The sequence below is a fragment of the Littorina saxatilis genome, linkage group LG3, assembly GCF_037325665.1.
Source record: "Littorina saxatilis isolate snail1 linkage group LG3, US_GU_Lsax_2.0, whole genome shotgun sequence".
Classification (NCBI taxonomy): Eukaryota; Metazoa; Mollusca; class Gastropoda; order Littorinimorpha; family Littorinidae; genus Littorina; species Littorina saxatilis.
The window spans coordinates 33,257,709-33,276,390 of record NC_090247.1 but is presented as its reverse complement, the minus strand read 5'-3'; the positions used below and the strand labels follow the sequence as shown (position 1 = coordinate 33,276,390).

The 18,682-nt window shown below is 41.0% G+C and overlaps 1 protein-coding gene across 1 annotated transcript in view; it reads right to left on the bottom strand.

Annotated features, from left to right (window-relative positions):
- The window catches only part of LOC138961177 (E3 ubiquitin-protein ligase rnf213-alpha-like), a 181,053-nt gene that overhangs the window by 117,588 nt on the left and 44,783 nt on the right, over positions 1-18,682 (bottom strand). The window contains exons 12-29 of the mRNA XM_070332777.1: positions 15,134-15,396; positions 14,267-14,465; positions 13,547-13,689; positions 13,132-13,206; positions 11,679-11,791; positions 11,263-11,395; positions 10,300-10,501; positions 9,499-9,736; positions 8,984-9,127; positions 8,517-8,622; positions 7,891-8,098; positions 7,008-7,176; positions 6,484-6,599; positions 5,888-6,085; positions 5,357-5,506; positions 4,584-4,704; positions 3,557-3,801; positions 2,080-2,162 (exon numbers count right to left, since the gene is read on the bottom strand). Coding sequence (XP_070188878.1) covers positions 2,080-2,162; positions 3,557-3,801; positions 4,584-4,704; positions 5,357-5,506; positions 5,888-6,085; positions 6,484-6,599; positions 7,008-7,176; positions 7,891-8,098; positions 8,517-8,622; positions 8,984-9,127; positions 9,499-9,736; positions 10,300-10,501; positions 11,263-11,395; positions 11,679-11,791; positions 13,132-13,206; positions 13,547-13,689; positions 14,267-14,465; positions 15,134-15,396 — 2,906 coding nt within the window. The remainder of the gene's footprint in view (positions 1-2,079; positions 2,163-3,556; positions 3,802-4,583; positions 4,705-5,356; positions 5,507-5,887; positions 6,086-6,483; positions 6,600-7,007; positions 7,177-7,890; positions 8,099-8,516; positions 8,623-8,983; positions 9,128-9,498; positions 9,737-10,299; positions 10,502-11,262; positions 11,396-11,678; positions 11,792-13,131; positions 13,207-13,546; positions 13,690-14,266; positions 14,466-15,133; positions 15,397-18,682) is intronic.

The window sequence follows — 18,682 nt, the reverse complement described above, 5'->3', positions numbered from 1 at the left end:
GCTTGAGGCGATAGGTATAAGAGGTCCCTTGCTTGTTTGGTTTGAACATTACTTGAGCGATCGCAGACAAGCAGTAGTATTGAAAGGAACCAAATCAAGTTATGCTACCCCTTCTGCTGGTGTCCCTCAGGGTTCTGTCTTAGGACCTCTTTTATTTTATTTCTCATTTATATTAACGATATTGGTGTTGGTCTTGAATCAGTGTTGAAACTCTTTGCAGACGATACGAGTATGTACTTAAGTTTAGATAACGATGATGTACGAGCAGAGATTTTGAATTCTGATTTGGATAAAATTCGCACATGGGCTTCTAAATGGAAAGTCACTTTTAATTGTCAAAAGACAGAATTGTTGGACATTTGTAGGCTACAAAATGTTTTACTTCCACCATTGTATTTCGAAGATGCACACTTAGTTGATGTTGAAAATCACAAGCACCTTGGCGTCATTCTACAAGGTAATTGTAAATGGGATTCCCACATAAAAAGTCTAATTGCTAAATGTAGAAAGTCAATTGCGTGTTTTGGTTTATTCAAGCATCGTTTAAACAGAAAATCACTTGAAGTTATATATAAATCCTTTATGTTACCATTGTTTGATTATGCGGACGTTATCTGGGATAACTGTACACAGTGTTTGGCAGACGAGTTGGAGACATTGCATCTCGATGCAATCCGAATCATTGTAGGTGCAGTACGTGGCACAAGCCACCAAAAACTGTATAACGAATCGGGTTTTGTGCCCCTGAAAGAAAGGCGACGTCGTCATAAACTTTTGCTGTATTATAAAATTGTAAATCGTTTAACCCCAGAATATTTATATTCCAAACTGCCGGTCCTGGTTTCCGATGTAAATCCTTACCACAGACGACGCCCTCTTGAACGTAAGTTTCCATTGTGCAGAAGTGAGTTATATAAATCTTCATTTTTTCCTTCAACGACAGCTTTGTGGAATAATCTTCCAGAAAATATACAACAAACGCAGTCAGTTGGTGAATTTAAAAGGTATTTGACCGATGGAGATGTTGTTGTTCCACCGTATTATTATTTAGGCAACCGCCAGGGACAGGTACTTCACAGCAGGTTGAGATTAAACATGAGCGATTTGCAACAAGACTTAGTTAACCGACACCTCTCTGATAATCTAGAATGTACGTGTGGAGCATGCCCGGAAGATTCTGAACATTTCTTATTACACTGTCCAAAATTTAAAGAACATAGAACCATTTTATTCAATAGTCTGCCAACACACGTTCTGGACTGCAAAACACTCTTGTTTGGAAATACTGATTTAACTATATCTTTGAACACGAAAATATTCTCTGTTGTACAAGACTATGTTATGTTAACTAATCGCTTCGGCTGATATTATATTAACTGTGCAATTGATGTAGCCAGGCATTCTCTCCCTCCCTCTCTCTCTCTCCCTCTCCCTCTCTCTCTTTCTCTCTCTCTCTCTCTCTCTCTCTCTCTCTCTCTCTCTCTCTCTCTCTCTCTCTCTCTCTCTCTCTCTCTCTCTCTCTCTCTCTCTCTCTCTCTCTCTGTCTTTACCCTATTTGTATAAAATATAATTAAAGATTATCAAGATAAGTGTTGAAGCTATCACTTGTTCGCCATGTTTTGCTATCTGAATGTGTATTGATTATAAGTTCAAGAACGTGTCCATAAGCAATCTGCTTGTTAACGTTCTCAATGTTGTTATTGTTTGAAACGTGTGTATGAGAATTTGAATAAACACGCTTAAACCAACAGAGCATTCTTTTCATTTACACACCATTTAGACACAACCCTTTGAAAGTTACAAACTCTAAAAAACAAAGGGAGTGATGTAAAAGCTCTTAATTCTAAATAGACAATTACATTTAGAGTTATGCAGAAGCAGTCTCTAATGAATTTATATCTTTTATAAAACTTTAATTTCTGTTTTGTTGCCTTTCAACCCTCTTTCACAAAAGTTAAAATTCAAAGAAGCTTCAAGAGTGAAGTGACACACCAGATTAGCACAATGAACAACTGGAATTTCATGGAATTTTCCACAGAAAATTAATGTTCCCAAATCAATGAACTGCTAATCACTTACCCAGTTTGTCGACAGTCTGATCAGCATCGACATGGTAGCCAAGGCCTGCATTCTCCAGGCGTTTGATGAGCTCGTCAGAATGTCTGAAAAGTAGCAAGAAAGAATCCATGACTGACTATTGTCTGAACTACCTAAAAGAAAAATACACCAATTTCTAGGAAAACCTGTAACCATCTTTACTCGCTTATTCATGCTTTTATCTGTGTACTTTTGTATTAAAGTACGACGGTCAACTGAAAAGTATCGGACCCAACCAGGAATGAGTTGACTTACGAGTCTAGAAAAAGTTTACATTTCAACATTGTCCCTCCGGACCTCCACACACTTGTTCCATCTGTGCCTCAGATCCTTATTGTCATTGCTGCAGAAGCCTTTGTATTGCAACCGTTTGAAGTCCTCAAAAGCAGTCATGACGTCATTGTCCGTTTCGTAGTGCTGAACCCTGGGGTACTTCCTCATGGTTGAAAACATAATATCGAGGGTGGCAAATCTGGCGAATACAGCGGATGGTTAACAATTTCCAAGCCGCATTAATGATTTGTTGCCATGGAAACCAAGGACTTTCGGGCAGGGTCGTTGTCTTAACGGAACATCCAATTCCGGAGCGTTCCTCGGTGCTTAGCCTTGATATGCTCTCTTAGTTGACTCGGAAGTATGAAATAGAATTCACCGGTATCTTTTGGAACTAAGTCCAACAGGAAATACCCCTCTGCGTCCAATAAAAAAGATATGCCAAGTGTATCAGCAATGTCATAAATGCCTATTGGTTAATTTTGCATCACCAGCGCGCAGAAAGCATCAACGGTTTCTTGAGATGTAACCATTGGTGGTCTTCCACACTGTTTCTCATCTTAAACGGTTTTCCTTCCAAGCCTGAATTTCGCTAACCACCTTATTACTGTGGTCTATGAAGGGGGATCCCTGCCAAACGTTTACGTCAGGTTTTTATGAATTTACAGTTGGCTAAATATTTTTCTTTGCAAATATTAGATCACTGAGTTTTGTTAGTTTTGTAGAATGTGGGGTTAACAGTGGGGTATGGTACTTTGAGAAACCAAGGCACACAAACTTACCGGTGAAAATATGTATCATTTTGCATGAAATCTTCATAAGAACCTTTCTTAATTCATGCCAAGTTTTAAATGTCTAAGTCAATTCCTTCCTGGTCGGGCCCGGTACTTCTCAATTGGCCCTCGTACATTCCAAAAGAACATTTTTTACGGTTTAACACTGTTTTGTTGTCTTTCACAATCCAGCTGAGGCATCCTTAACTATGTGCTGTCATAATTTGACCTACATTCGTGTGTTGGGATAATTAATCCTGCATTATTTTTTTCATTATTCCAATGAAATAAAAACCAAAGTTGATTGAACAATTTCACTTCACTTTGTAAGCATCAACCTTACAGTTATTAGTTTAGTCAACTCTAGCACCCTAATCCTAGTTCTCGTTGCCACCTTCAAAAATCACACTCACTTTCTGTAAGGGTTGCAAGCTGCCACCATCTTCAGACTCTGACTCAGGTTGCTGTGCCGTCCGTTGAGCGTTCTGTCACACATGACTTCCTTGATGACCCCAATGGCTTCTGTGGTGTTGGCCTCGTCAAAGAACAGAATGGTGTACACCGGGCGATTTCCAATGACTGCAGCATTTCTCTGCGCCACCTCTTCTGCCTGTTCTACCTTCTTGATGATGTCTTCACTATTTGTGCCTCCATGAACCTGCATTGAACAGCTAGGTTTATTGATCTAATATTGATTATGAACTACACATTTTCCTTAAGCTTGTCATGAAGTCGCTATAAATGAATCACTGGTTGTTGCAAAAGAGTGTTTGTACAAATCGAATATGGTTATAACCTGTCTATATAATGACCACCAAGGGGAACGGCCGGAAGTGGTCAGTATAGAAAGGTGGTCGTTATCGAAAGGTGAACAATTTAAACGCAAAATTCATCTGTGGTCCTTCGGAGTGGTCATTGTGGGCAGGTGATTGGTTTCTAGAGGTGGTAGCAAGGGCAGGTTCCACTGCAACTCTGAACTAAAAGATTAATAGTATTTTTTTTACTCAATGGAGCGTTGTTCTCAAATTAGTGTTTATGTTAAAAACCCATTACCCTGATGTTTGTCATGCACTACACACTCATGAGATCCATACATTTCCCAAACATTTTGGTAACTATACCATACAGTTCTACAGAGGTTTTGTGATAAGACATGCATGGTTGGGACCAGCCCTTGGTGTCCTGCCACTATCATAAACTACCTTGTAAGCGCCCATCCCCCTTACTGGTGGCATACTATACATAAAAGGAAAGTGTGTGTGCGTGCCTGTGTGTGTTTTAACCTAAGGCAAATGTCGCCAATGTTTTTACAGAGTGACATCAAATAAACAATTTTAAGAAGAGTTCTGTGATCTGAGCTTCCTAAACCTTTCAGAGAAAGGCATATACAGAAACACACATAAAGCATACAACAGCAAATAAAAGTAAGTATGGAGCTACCTTTACAAGCACCATGGTGTTGACATCTCTGTTTCTGGGAGTCTGCAGAGCACACAGGAATTTGACCAGTCGTGTCTTGCCACACCCCGTCTCTCCCATCATGATCACTGGGATGTTGCACCTGTAACACCCGGAGAACACCTTTCAGCATGGCCAGAACACTTGAAAATTGGTTACTGTCATGATGAAATCAGGATAATACTTTGGTGGTTTTACACAATGAACTTCTTCTCATGTTAGAGCTCTTCTTCTTCCTTCCCTTATTTTTAGAATAGTGCAAGCAACTTAACACCATGCATGGAGCTGTTCATTCATTTGGTAAAGTAACCATGCCAGTGGGTCATTTACCTTATAGGTATTTGAAAAATGATTCCTCGATCTCCTTCCCTCCCTGTTCCACTTTACCTATATGCCCACATACCATGTTTTTGATGCCGATGTCATTTGCTTCTGCATCATTCTTTTCATCTATGACTCTTGCCATCATGTTCTCAAAGAGTCAACACATTACTGAACTAAGTACTTTTCTTTTAATCATCTCATTATTATTTATATGTCCGGCCACCACCAAGTCGACATACTTGTGAATGTTTGGTTTTGTGGATTCCTACATTCCCTAACCTTACCTTTCTTTCTTATTTTCTTCTTGATTATGGAATGATAGTGTCTTTATTTTGGAATTTTACATGTATTTGACCAATGCAGGGAAGTGATATTCGTAGCTGAGATTTGAGGAATCAGAGACAAAGACATGGTCATGCGATTATGCTCACCTGAATCTCATGTAGATGGCCAGGATCTTCTTGACATTGTCTGTGGTCAGTTCATACGTGTTGTCAGGGTCGATGATCCGGTTGTTGTCATCAAAGATTTCCTCATCATACAGACCCAGCACTCTGTACAGCCGCAGCAGGCGGTCCTCTCTGCAAGAGTGACCTTGAATTCTGACAAGGGTCAACCTGGACTTGTGTCGTATGGGGGTAATCAAACCAAGGAAGTGTGTGATGTTTCAAAGCTCCAGCTTCAATAACATCTTTGAAAACCTCAACATTATTTTTTTTGTAACCAGAACTTGACCCAATCATAAACTTGAAAGCTTGAACAGCAACATCAGAGATAACCTAAATGTTAAGTGTTTTTATTAACAGACAGACGGACGGCTGCCAATACATCCAAACACTACTAAATACCAAGACTCATTGATTACTCACACACACAAAGTAAAACAATACAAAACTGGAAAAGTAAAAAGCTTTTCTGATTTCTTCAAGTTTACGAACATGTTTAAAACAAGGTTCATGTACCTTGGAAGGATGTCAAAGTCCTCACTAAGAGGAACCTTGTTGTGAGCAAGAGCTTTGAACAGATTCTGACTCATAACGCCATGTTCCAGCACTTCTCCTGTCTGTTGGTCCACCAGGTTCCCACTGGCTGGATCGATGGAGAATCCCAGGAACGTCATAGAGTGCCCATCAGGGTTGAAGAAGATGTATGGATGGGGGCTGCGGTTTGAGAAATGAAGCAATCAACGTTCAATCCATGCAATATTTGTTTTTCTTCTTGCTGTCTTTACACATCCATGCAAATCAACATTGATATGAACTATAACTACTGGCATGCACATCTTATGAAATAAAATTAGTGGAAGGAAAACAACTCAAATCAGCTTTGAAAACTAGAATACACATTCAGGCAAAATTTTAACATGGCACTTTTCTTCAATATGGCAAGTTACTCACCTACTGTTTTTCTCTGAATCTAAAACTTTAACATGAAAAATAATTGTGCTTTAAAGCAACTGAGAACATACATTTAAAGACTCTTAAGAATATTAATTTAGCAACATCAGTCTTCTAACCTGTCTGATAACATATAATATCAAGGCACCACACATACAAACCTGCTTTCCCATGTGCGTCTCATCTCATACTGCTCAATGTCTGTGTCTTCAGGGTCTTCTGCCACCAGGGCAGACAGCGACTCCTCACTCATATTCAGAGACCGTGTGGCAAAGTCCTGGAAACAGTATTGTAATGTGGCACTGGGTGTAGTTGTTTTCAGGCATATAAACAAAGGCATTTTAATAAGTTTTGGCCAGTCTGTGTCTAATCATCCATCCACTGCACATCATGCACTGGCCGGCAAGGCCCAGCTTAATCATTTTCTTACGAACTTTGTTATTCACACACACACACACACACACACACACACACACACACACACACACACACACACACACACACACACACACACACACACAATTATGACATGACTGAGATAAGGTAGGATAGTGATCAAATGCTTGTTATTGATGATTAGGATTCTTTCTATTAATGTGCCACTTCCTTTTCCATCGATTAAATGTGTGCACTCAGAAGCAAGCATCAACTGAAATATGGCTAATGTGAAAACAAGCATGCTAACCCTTGACATTTGTATGAGGAATCTCAGCACAAACTCGGAGAAGCCAGGCAGATCTTCACAAGTGGCCATACCACAGTACACAGAGTTCTCAAAGTCCTGAAGTTGTTTGTCCAGGAAGCACACAAAGTGGGTCAGCTCTGACCACGAGGGGTTGCCTACTCCACAATATCTGATATGGAAGAGAAAATAAATCTAAACCATTGTCATCTTTCCTTTTCTGTTGGTGTCCTACAGCATCAACATTTTACAACTGTACATATTTTGTTTAATTGTTTGTTTATTTGTTGTTTAACGTCCAGCCGACTACGCAGAGCCATATCAGGACGAGGAAGGGGGGAATGAAGGGGGCCACTTGTCAAGCGATTCCTGTTTAAAAATGCACTAACCCATTACTTGTGTCCCAGCAGGCTTTAGTAAAACTAAATTAATACCTACTGGAAGATTACCAGTTTCCAGTATGTTAAAATAGGCTTAACCTATCTACTGCTGGACTTACATCAGAACACTAACAGATTAAACTATACATGAATCGCGAGACAAGCGGCAAGAGAAGAGATTTTTGGAAAAAATATAGGTGAATGAGCAAGAAGGCAGAAAAAAGAAAAGAATTCATGAAGAAAAAGAGAGCATGACAGGAAAGAGGAACCAAAAATCTACCTAACAGCAAACTAGAAAGCTCTTGCGGTTCCAAAAACAGGAGGGGCCTTTAATTTCATAACCGCAGTGCCCCACTGCGGGAATATTTTGTTTAAAAAAAAAAAAATAAAAAATAAAAAAATAAAAATAAAATTAAAACAATAAAAAGAATGTGATTCACTAACTTTTTTAATTATGGAGAAAAACCACACACAAATGAAACAATGATAGAGATATGAGTACACACTTGAGAATGGTGGCAAGACAGTCAGCTTTCTGCACTGAAGTGCTGTCCTGCACATGTCCCTGTGGTTGTTGTCCTTGTGGTTGTTGTCCTTTTGGTTGTCCTTGTGCTTGCACCCGTGTGGCCAAGCCATGAAGGTAGCGGAATGGTCTCTGGTACACCTCACTGCGAAACTCATCTTCGTCAAACAGGCAGTCATGTTTGTGGTAGCCTGCAGAAAAGGAAAAATGTTGCAAAGCTGTCATTCAAACATTGTTACCATGAAATTTGCCTGAAATTGTGATTTCTGATAATGTACGTAAAGTTTCAATGATATTGCGGCAACTAAGTCATGGCAAGCCATGATGTTCAGCAGCTATGCAGCTGTTGCTGTGATCTTACAGTGACCTGGTTGCAGCAAACTGTCCTTGATTATCTGTGACATGCTGCCGTCATCTGTTTAGAATACATCAAGGTCTTTGCACTCTCGCTGTGACTTTTCTGTTTTGAATGAAGCGTTTCGTTGATTCTTATTGTGCTTAACCCTCATTGAATAACAGTGCTTTAAGCAATGCCTCACAACTGAAAGTATGACCATTTTTTGTCTATCCATTATGAAATGCGATTTACAGTGAAACAACATACTGTACCTGGCACTGTTCGTGGATGTCTGAGTATAGCGAGACTTTCCTGGGGTGACCAACATTTGAGGCTGGGCAGCACCTCCAAGATGTGGTGAACTAGAGCCCTCCCTTTCTGCGAACATAAGCACAACAATTATATCTGTCAAGATTCAACAGTTTCAGAAAACTTGTGTACAAATTAAAAATCTGATTATGTCAAACATCTTGCAAACTTTCAAAGCTTAATCTCAATCTTTTTTAATCTCCATAGCCCTCTGCTGACAATATAACTGCAACCACCCCCCCCCCCCACATCTCCCCCCACCCCCCATCTCCCCCCCCCTCCCCCCCCCCCCCCCCAAAAACAATTCTGTCAGTTTCCTTTTGGCTTAAATTGCATAAATTACCTGACACATATATCATTCTGGATGCATTATCAGAGACATTTATTATCACTTTCCTGAGTATAACATTAATCAGTGGTCTATTTATACCTGTGGGTCTTTCTGGTTAAGCAGAGGAATTGTTTCCACCAAGTAGAGGTCCATGGGTGAGCGAAGCCACACCTGTCCGTGACGGTCAGTGACACAGCCCAGCACCAGCAGGTTGTACAACAGGTGATCCACACCCTCCTGCACCTGTCATCATATACCCGTACCCACTTATCTATCAGTGACAGAGTTAAGAGAATTAATGCGACAAACTGAAAACTACCTCACACATCCCAATGTAAACTACCAGAACATTATCTGCGTGACCAAGTGACAGCTAATTACAGACAGGGGGTGGGTTGGGGTGGGGGTGCATTTAGAGTAAGTGAAAGCTGCCAGCTACATATGACACAGTGTCCACACAAAAATAAAAATAAAAGACTGTGGGAGATTTTCGTAGACTAAGCATTGTTGCACGCCACTGGAAGTCAAAAGGGCATGAAGCATTAAAGTGACCAAGGAGGGGAACATGAAACACAAGAGCAAGTGATCAGTAAATCCTGAAAAGAAGATTCAACCTCATAAGAGATGTCAAGATGCACGATGCGGGGCAGGACGTCCCCCGGGTGCAGTGTGTGGGGCAGCAGACAGGCAGCCATGTCCTCAGTGTCCGCCACACGTCCGTGCAGGGGGATCGTGATGGACACCGGTCTCCTCTCTCTCCGTAGGTTCCTCTTCAGTCTGTCAGTCAGGCGCTGCTTGTACAGTGTCTTCCCAACCCCTGAGCGGTTTGACTTCACCACGCGCACACACAGACTGCAGAGGAAGAAACCATTCCAGGTAAATTCACAACAAACCATTCAGAAACACACACTAATATACGTACAGAGGCAATCAGTGATTATGAAGAAACACATGTCAATAATTATGGCTACCACTATTAAAATTAATGAAAACTGCCTTAACTTTTCTTGGACATCTTTGGAAACATAAGATATGAAAAACAATATGTAATGTGCTGTCCTGAATGTTAATAAGCAAGAAAACAGTCATGCAATCCACTCTAAATCTGTGATGGCTACGTGGGCTAACAGTCTTGAATCCAGTACCTATGCCTTGTGAATGTTTCCTTGAAGTTCTTTTAGCACAGAAAGCAAAAACAGAATGGTGTTTATGCAGTCTCTGTCTACTGAGACCCACTTTCTATAGTGTCTGAAACTACTTGTCAGAAAATGTCCTACAAGCTTAACTCTGTAGAGCTTTACTTGCATATAATTTGTCATCAGTGAACCTAAACTGACAAAAATATATGTATCGATTGAATGTTGGATTTCCCTATTTTGGTCTACAATACAAATAACGTATTATATAACCCCTACCTTTCAGGGTCCAGCGCTGAAGCAGACTGTGCACCAGCCTTGTTAGTGCGGTCAGTGAAACGTGATCGCAGGTAATTGCCCACACGATTATTGGTGCTGAGAGAAGGTGAAGGACAGCGGTACTTTTCCAGGGCAGCCACAATGCGAGCACGATACTCGTTTTCAGAGGAGCACACCACCACCAGTTTGTAGTCTCTGTCACCTAAAAATAAAAAGAATATCAAGTAACTTTTAATCAATTTGCAAAGGTTTGTCAAAAAGAGGGTTGGCAGATGGTAGCTCAGTCAGTAGCGCGTTACCTTTGAAATCATTTTGTGGTTATCGGCATGGGTTTGAATCCTAGATCTGGTGAGGGATTTATTTCCCAGTTAACTTGTGCAGACTGTCCTTGGTGTCTGAACACCCCCGTGTGCAACCATGTGCATGATTAAGATTCTTAGTTCACAGCTAAATTCTCATGCCTTGGAAAATACTAACATTTGCATGCAAATATATAGAAATTTAATAAGTAGCGTTGTACTGTATGGCAGCTGCCCCAAGGAGAAAGCAGCCCAAATGTCCATGAGGGTAACCTCACAAGACTATATGATATAACCTTTGTACTCTCTGTTATTTACTTGACAAGTTTATGTCCAGTCAACTACTGGGGTACCAGTGATGAAAAGACCGCAGAACCAGCCAAAAGTGTCCCACATTGCAGGTGGCCTTGAATGAGAGGGGTACTTGGGTTAAATTAAGAACACAAGAACAAAACAATGTGTCTTTCATTGGGAGGTTATGCCCCCCCCCCCTCCCCCCCCTTCGGAGGAGCCAGACAGTACTCACAAATACCACTGTCATTCTCCTTTTAGTTAAACCAGTTGCATCCAAAAAAGAAATAAAATCAGATTTAGCCTTTAATTAAAAGCCTGCTTATTTAACTTTATTTCTTTCTTCTATTTATATGTGCTTTGTTTTTCCCACCTGTTAAGTTGGTGTACTCTTTGATTTTCTTCTCTGCTTTCTCTCCAACATCATAGTCCAGGGTGTCAGCAAAAGCCAGGCAGTACACCTTCTGCTGGGTTCCAAAGAATGCTCGCCTCAGGAATATGTCCACCTGAACGGCACACACACACAATTAAAGTGAGCTGAGAGAAAACTGTATGCAGTTTATCTTATTGAATCTCTCTCCTCGGTGCATTGCATGTTTGAATGTGTTTTGCTGTTTCAAGCAGGGTACTTAGCTGAAGTAAAAATTTCCCTGAAAATTGTTGATGTTTGATTTAAGAACAGTACATATGGCCTTCTCCTGAAGCAGTTAAACCAAATCAAAACTTTAGGATTTGGTTGATTTCCATCATGCCTGGTGTTTGGGGGTGAAGAAATGTAAAGAAACGGACCTGTTCAAACGTAGTGTTCTCTGTGCACAGCAGAACTTCATCAGGCTGTGGCAGGAGAGTCGTCTCATCTTCAGGGAACATGTACATGTACGTCACGACGCTCAGCACTTCTCCTGCAAAACAGTCACTCAGGCTATTTACCTCTTGAAATAAAGCTCAAAGCTTACAAGGGAAAAAGGGGGAGGGGCGGTGAATGTTCAACACAACAGAAACAGCCTTCCTACAGAGCTGACGTTGTATCTGTACAAGCAATTTGCAGACATGGGATTCAGAAAAAGTGATAATTAAGGAAAAGAAAGGTGGGGGTCTGGGGGCCTTCTGCGGCCCCCAGTAGGGTCCAGGGGCAACGCCCCTGGTCGGGGTCTGGGGGCAAAGCCCCCAGAAGCTGAAGGTTTTTAGTGTTTTAGACACACAAAAATGGCCCTGAAATGCATATTTCAGCTTAATCATAGCCCCCCCCCCCCCCCCCCCCCCCCCCTTCTCTTCCTTCCCATGTTTCTCAAATTAATTTTACGCTAAGACTCAAAATAAGGAGGAGAAAGAGAGAGAGAGAGAGAGAGAGAGAGAGAGAGAGAGAGAGAGAGAGAGAGAGAGAGAGAGAGAGAGAGAGAGAGAGAGAGAGAGGGGGATGGGGGGTGGGGGGGGGGGGGGGTGGCGTGTGACGGTGTGGTTTCAATGTTCTTACCTTGTCGGTGCCAAACGACCCCAGTGACTGATTACAGTGACACGACTGGGTTTTCAGGATAGTCAGGTGCTTGTTGCTTTTCAAGTGGCTTTTGAGGGCAGTCTTTCCATTGGAACCGTAGTTGATAACATTAACATCGTTGCACAAAGTGCACTGAGCTTTTCCCGGCAAGTTGATTTTAGCAAAAGCATCGCCAACTTTCAGTTTCACGTCTTGTGTCTTCTGGCCTTTCTCGTATTTCCAGCTCAATGATACAACTTCATCGAGCCAGTCGAATCTCCAGAGATTTTTCTTGTACTTCTGCTGGTCAATTTCCCGGGATAGAACGGTTTCGTCTCGCTTTAGCTTCCTCATCATTTTGGCAAGTGGCTCGAAGCGATGTAAAAATGGCGCCGAATCATTCTCATACGGTATGCTTATACTGAATCCCCGATAGCTACGTTGAAACGGTGACTGTAGGAGACAAAGACACAGGACAAAGAGCGCGTTCCCATACGGATCGATCAGCAACAGTCTGACAGTTTTAGGAACCAACCGTTCAAGAATAGTATGGAATGGAGCGTCGCGATCAGCGGACCGGCCGAAAAACTTGGGTCTATACCTACATATACCCCAAAATTTTCTCAGCGGATTTGCACAAATCTCAAGAATGATCCCTGGAGCCTAAAAATTTACGGAATTCCGTAATTTTACAGAAGAATCCCATGTCTGAATTTGAAACCAGAAGGAAATGGAATAAAAGGAGAAACTGATCAAGAAAATACTCACTTTTGGGGCACACAATCAGATTGGGCACCTTTGGCTTAACATTTGGTTGCAGCTGTCTATTGAACTGCCTCTCATCTGAAAACAGAGAGAAAAAATCACTAGTAATCCCTCCGATACCAATTCTGCGTTCCTAAGCTTTTTAGTCTTTGGAACACCTTATGGTCAGAGTTTTGAATGCCTTGTGGGCAGCATGACACGGTCATCCAGGGTATATTCCCTCTGATACCAGTAATAGGAACTACCATGTACAACTGAGACTAACCAAATACTTCAAATCTAACTGTCATACCTTTTAGTTGTTTATTTTTGTTTCATACTGCATGAACACTGCGTTCATAATGTATACTAAATACATGTACATTTAGTTTGACCCAAATAGTGGCTTATAATGGCTTGTCCAGAAATATTCTCTCACCTTGGGCAGCAAGATATCTGAGCACAATGCCAAGATGTTCCAGACTGAGGAAATCCATTCCACTGGATGAGACTGTCTCCAGAAATGTGCACCACACTCTGGTCAGGTTGTCTCGTAGGGACTGCAGTGTTTTCCCTCTCTCCCTGGTCACACATCCACAAATTATCTTTTTACATGTGCATCATAAATCCAAATGTCAAAGTAAAAACAGAAGAGAAAACCATGTGCATAATTATAAATGAGTTTGCTAAATGAGGGGAAACAACAGCTCCATATCCACTGACTGCTGTCTGCTCCTCACTGGGAACCAAACTGATATTCATCAACCCTATTATAAACATTTGTACCACATGGACATAGTTTGACTACTATAAAGACACAATGTAGAGCTGGAATGTTTTTATTTGTTGGATCTAAAGCACTTGCGTGTAATCTTTCAGCTACAGGCAAGCCTAACACGAGCATAACCTGCCATGACAAGAGCAGTTAAAACATGAGGCGATGGATTTGCTGTAGTAAGGTCACAAGTGTCCCTTGAATGACAGACATAAACAGATTGGAGAGGTCCGTTATGCATACAAAATAAAAGAATTCCCATCTCACAAAGGAGATAACATTAAATAAGTTCACTCGCTGAAAAGTGTATCGTTCAACCCCAAGCAGTAAAATGCATGTGAACTCGAATATATAGAAAAACGGTAATAACAATTCCATAACTACCTCTTGTCTATTTTTTCAAGCCATCCAACGGCGCTCTGTGTGATGGTCTCTGTCCTTGTCACCCATTCCTTTAGTCTGTCACCCACCATCTTCTTCACACCTCCTACTTCCATCGGGGTATCTTCTTCTTCTTCACTCTCATTCATTTCCTCCTCTGGGTCCTCCATGTCTCCTTCATGTTCCATGCACCATGCGATGCCTTGAAGAAACAAAGAGAACAGAGGCACTTTTAAAACTGAGCAAAAAAAGTCTGTTCCATTCTTCAAATACCTACATCTATCTTCTTCTCAGTAGAACACATCGGGATTGCATAAACAGAACTGTTCTGCACACATACAGTGACATAATTATAATGAAGTATTTAAAAACAAATATTTTGACTGGTGCAACAGCCTGATGGTTCCGACATCAGCCCTCAATGTGGAAGGTTCAGGGTTTGAATCCCGGCTGGGCCTGGTGGCTTGAGGGTGGAGATTTTTTCAAATATATTCGGTCAACTTATGTGGAGACTTACACCCTTTCATTTGTACACATAAGCATAAGACCAAATATTTACAAAAACGATCCTGTAATCCATGTTACAGTTTGGTGGGCTATAGAAACACCAAAAATACCCAGCATGCATTCCCATTTTATTCTGAGGATCTTTGCAAGGTTATGGTTATTCCTATGTCAAGATATGCAGATGCAAGACCCTGCTGGTTCACATAGAAAATCTAATGGTTTCAAAATCACAAAAATAAGGGTTAATGCAACACTGTCACATGAACACTTTCTCCAATGACAACCACTCAAACACATGTCCCTAACTACAGCCACTCAAAGGAAAAATTCCTTGCAGGCAAATATACAATTTTTAATACTTGCCATTGTCAACATCCTCTGTTCCCACTTCATTTGCTGCCTTCATCGCCAAGGTTCTGGAGAATCCTGTTTCCACCAGTTCTTTCACAAACATCTCCATTTTGTCACTGCCACCCACTGGTGGGAGCTTGGGTGATGGTTGTGCAGCACTGCAATGCTCTTGTTGCTGCAAGGTGTCAACATGATCCATGGCCTCCTGTAGAGCCTGCTCCAGGTCCTGGGGACTGCAGTCTGCCTTCAGCAGTGACAGCATGGGGTACACGTGTCTGGTACACACACAACACAAACATCAACTAGATAATATGTACATGACAACATTTAGCAAAAGCTTAAAAAAACGACAATTATTCAACACATAAGATGCAACAAGCAGTGTCGAAGGCTGGTAAGTGAAAAGAAAGTTCTGCCGCGGGATATAAATCAATCAATCAATATGAGGCTTATATCGCGCGTATTCCGTGGGTACAGTTCTGAGCGCAGGGATTTTTTTTGATTTTTAAAAAAAAAATTTATTTTATGCAATTTATATTGCGCACATATTCAAGGCGCAGGGATTTATTTATGCTGTGTGAGATGGCATTTTTTTTACACAATACATCACGCATTCACATCGACCAGCAGATCGCAGCCATTTCGGCGCATATCCTACTTTTCACGGCCTATTTTTCCAAGTCACACGGGTATTTTGGTGGACATTTTTATCTATGCCTATACAATTTTGCCAGGAAAGACCCCTTTGTCAATCGTGGGATCTTTAACGTGCACACCCTAAATCAAATCAATGTGAGCTGCTTCTACGAGAGTCTGTAAGGCATCACACCAGAGCCATCTCCAATGGAAGGAAAAAAGTAAATGCTAAAAAAGTGGTCTTAAGCTTTTAGGACTATTTAGCACCACTGGAATTCACTATCATAGGTGAGTTGTTCTTTGCTACTGGTCACAAGTGGTGGTCAGCTCACACGGACGCATTTTTCAATACAGTCTAGGGGAGAAACTGGTCACAAAGCACCCAGTACATGCCAGAGAGATAGGAGAATCGGCACAATCAAAGAAAATACCAAAATCATTCAATAGATATAGAAATATTAAGATTTACTGTGAAAATGTTTACCTCCAGTTCTGTGTTGTTGATAATAGTCGTGTTTGTGCTGTTTTTGTTGAAATAGTATCTAATAAAACTGATGCAGTTCTTGAAATGTTGCAAATTATTGTTGTCTTTGTGAAATGTGAGAGTGTTCTGAGGCGTAATCTGCATACGGCTGATGTCCCACATAGGGTACCCCACTTCGATCAGCGTATCACTCCAAATGAGCTTCATAGTAGAAAAGCAGATACACTACCAAAACACTGCATAACAGATCTACAAGACTGAGCCAGAATCATTGAAATTTATTTCCTGCATAAAATATTGCAATCAAATTTGCTCACGCCGTCCCACATGCAACGCAGGTTACCTTCACCTTCGATTCAAAGTAACTCCACGCTAACTGAATTACCATCGAAACGCAGATAACGAACTGATTCGGAGATTACACGCCACACATTTATGATATTTTACACACAAATTTCAACAGTGTTGTTTCGCGATAAACAGCCAAAAACAAACAAATGTGGCGCCGTCACGTCGCTTCGGAAGGAGAAACGCAGGTTACCAAGAGATTATTTCCGATACCTGTCTGATTAAAATCATCGTTTTTCACGAATGAAGGCTATTTTGGCAGATCTGGTGAGTTGGGCACTTTCTATGAATGTTTCATTTAATGTCAAATGCGTACATTCTTGTCGATATTGTTACCTTTGGGCTTATAAATGAAGTCAATGGTCGTGTTTTCCAAAAGTGACTTTTGTCAGCATAGAACTTACTGTGCTTTGATCATTGACTGAGAAGAATCTTCCGATGACACTAGTTCATTTCACTACGCGACTGCAGATCTGCAAGGAAACTTATGGCAGGGGAAATAAGCTTAACTGAAGACGAATAAGCGGAGTAACTGTTCTTCAACGGATTGCTCTCACTGATCTAAATATTTAGATCTTGTCGTCTGCTAGTACAAGATACAAGATATTTATTCACCAATTTTGCAAAAGGATTTCATCTTGGCACGGCACGGTAAAAATAAAATAAAAACCAACCAGACACATATGCAGACACACATCACCATGCATGCATACATACGTACATTACACTGTCATGCACACACAGACACAACTCACACACACACACAAGTATTTACATACTCGTGCTTAACCCAATGCCTCCCGCAGCGCCCGCTAGCGCCCGCAAAATGAGCCTTTTATAGTTCCCGTAACGCCCGATAGCGGCCGCTAAACACTAGGTCGCTTACTTTCGGTTTCGCTTTGACCTATCCCATCATTCAATACCGCTAATACGCACTTCCGTTTCCGGAGGAAGTAAGGTGTTTTCCTGTGAAAACTGCATGGCAAAACTAAAAGTGGTTCGATTTTTGTGATTTTTTAAAGTTTGTCAATTTTTTGTGTGGCCAAAATGGAGAATCTTAGCAATGGCGACTTCTGGCGTGCCATCATGGGCGAGAGTGATAGTGATGAAGGTGGTTTTGAGGGGTTTTCTTTGGACGAAATTAACAAGAAGGACGAAAGTGACATTGACCTAGATGTTGTTGTGAACGATGAACAGCTTCTGAGGGAATTTGAATCGAGTGACAGTGATCGTGATAGTGATAACCATGGTGATAGTGGTGACAGTGATATAATTTTACCTGCTCTTGCTGCTCCAAATCCTCGTCGAAAAAAAAAAACGGCTGTCAAAACAGAATCGTAATGAACTGACAACAAGGTGGAGTGATAGAACTACTCCTGTCCAGCCAAAAAAGTTCGATGTTGGTGTGACACCTGTCGGTCCCCGAAACTGTCTTTGGGTGTGTCATCTGCGATCTTCACTTGTGCAAAGGAGAATGTTTCGCAGAGTTCCACCAGCACCTGGCTCAGTCCATCCACTAACTACTTTGTCTCTTATGTGCATCTTCTGTTAATTTTAGTGACTGACAAAATTAGCAAGCCAACAACGCAAAGTTTTGTATAGTTTTTATTAACTCTAATAACAGAATGTCATATCACTGATACTTTCGAAATGAGCATTGTGTAACGTAATACAAACTGGTCCTGAAAAAACACCTAGCACCATTATAATAACTGTTATTTTTATTAAATGATGTTGCTGACTGACTAGCAGTTGTGTATAATTTACAATTTTGCCACTTGGAACATTTTTGTGCCTAAAAAAGCAAGAGAAGGGGACTAGAATATATTCTGAAAACGTGGATTTTTGCATCAGTCAACTTTATCATTTTTTTCCAAGCTGTGGATTAAGGTAAAACTCTCCTGGTGTTTCATTTTAAAGAAGTTAAATCTTTCAGCAATTTTTAGATCCAAACTACATTAAAATGTGAACAGTAGTTATTTTTATATGATTTTTTAAAGTTGGTAACCGGGTGCCTTGTACGGAGTTACTCCCCTTGCACTGGGAAATAGATAAGCAACAGGCTCTCAGAATGCGGGAGGCAAAGGGTTAAC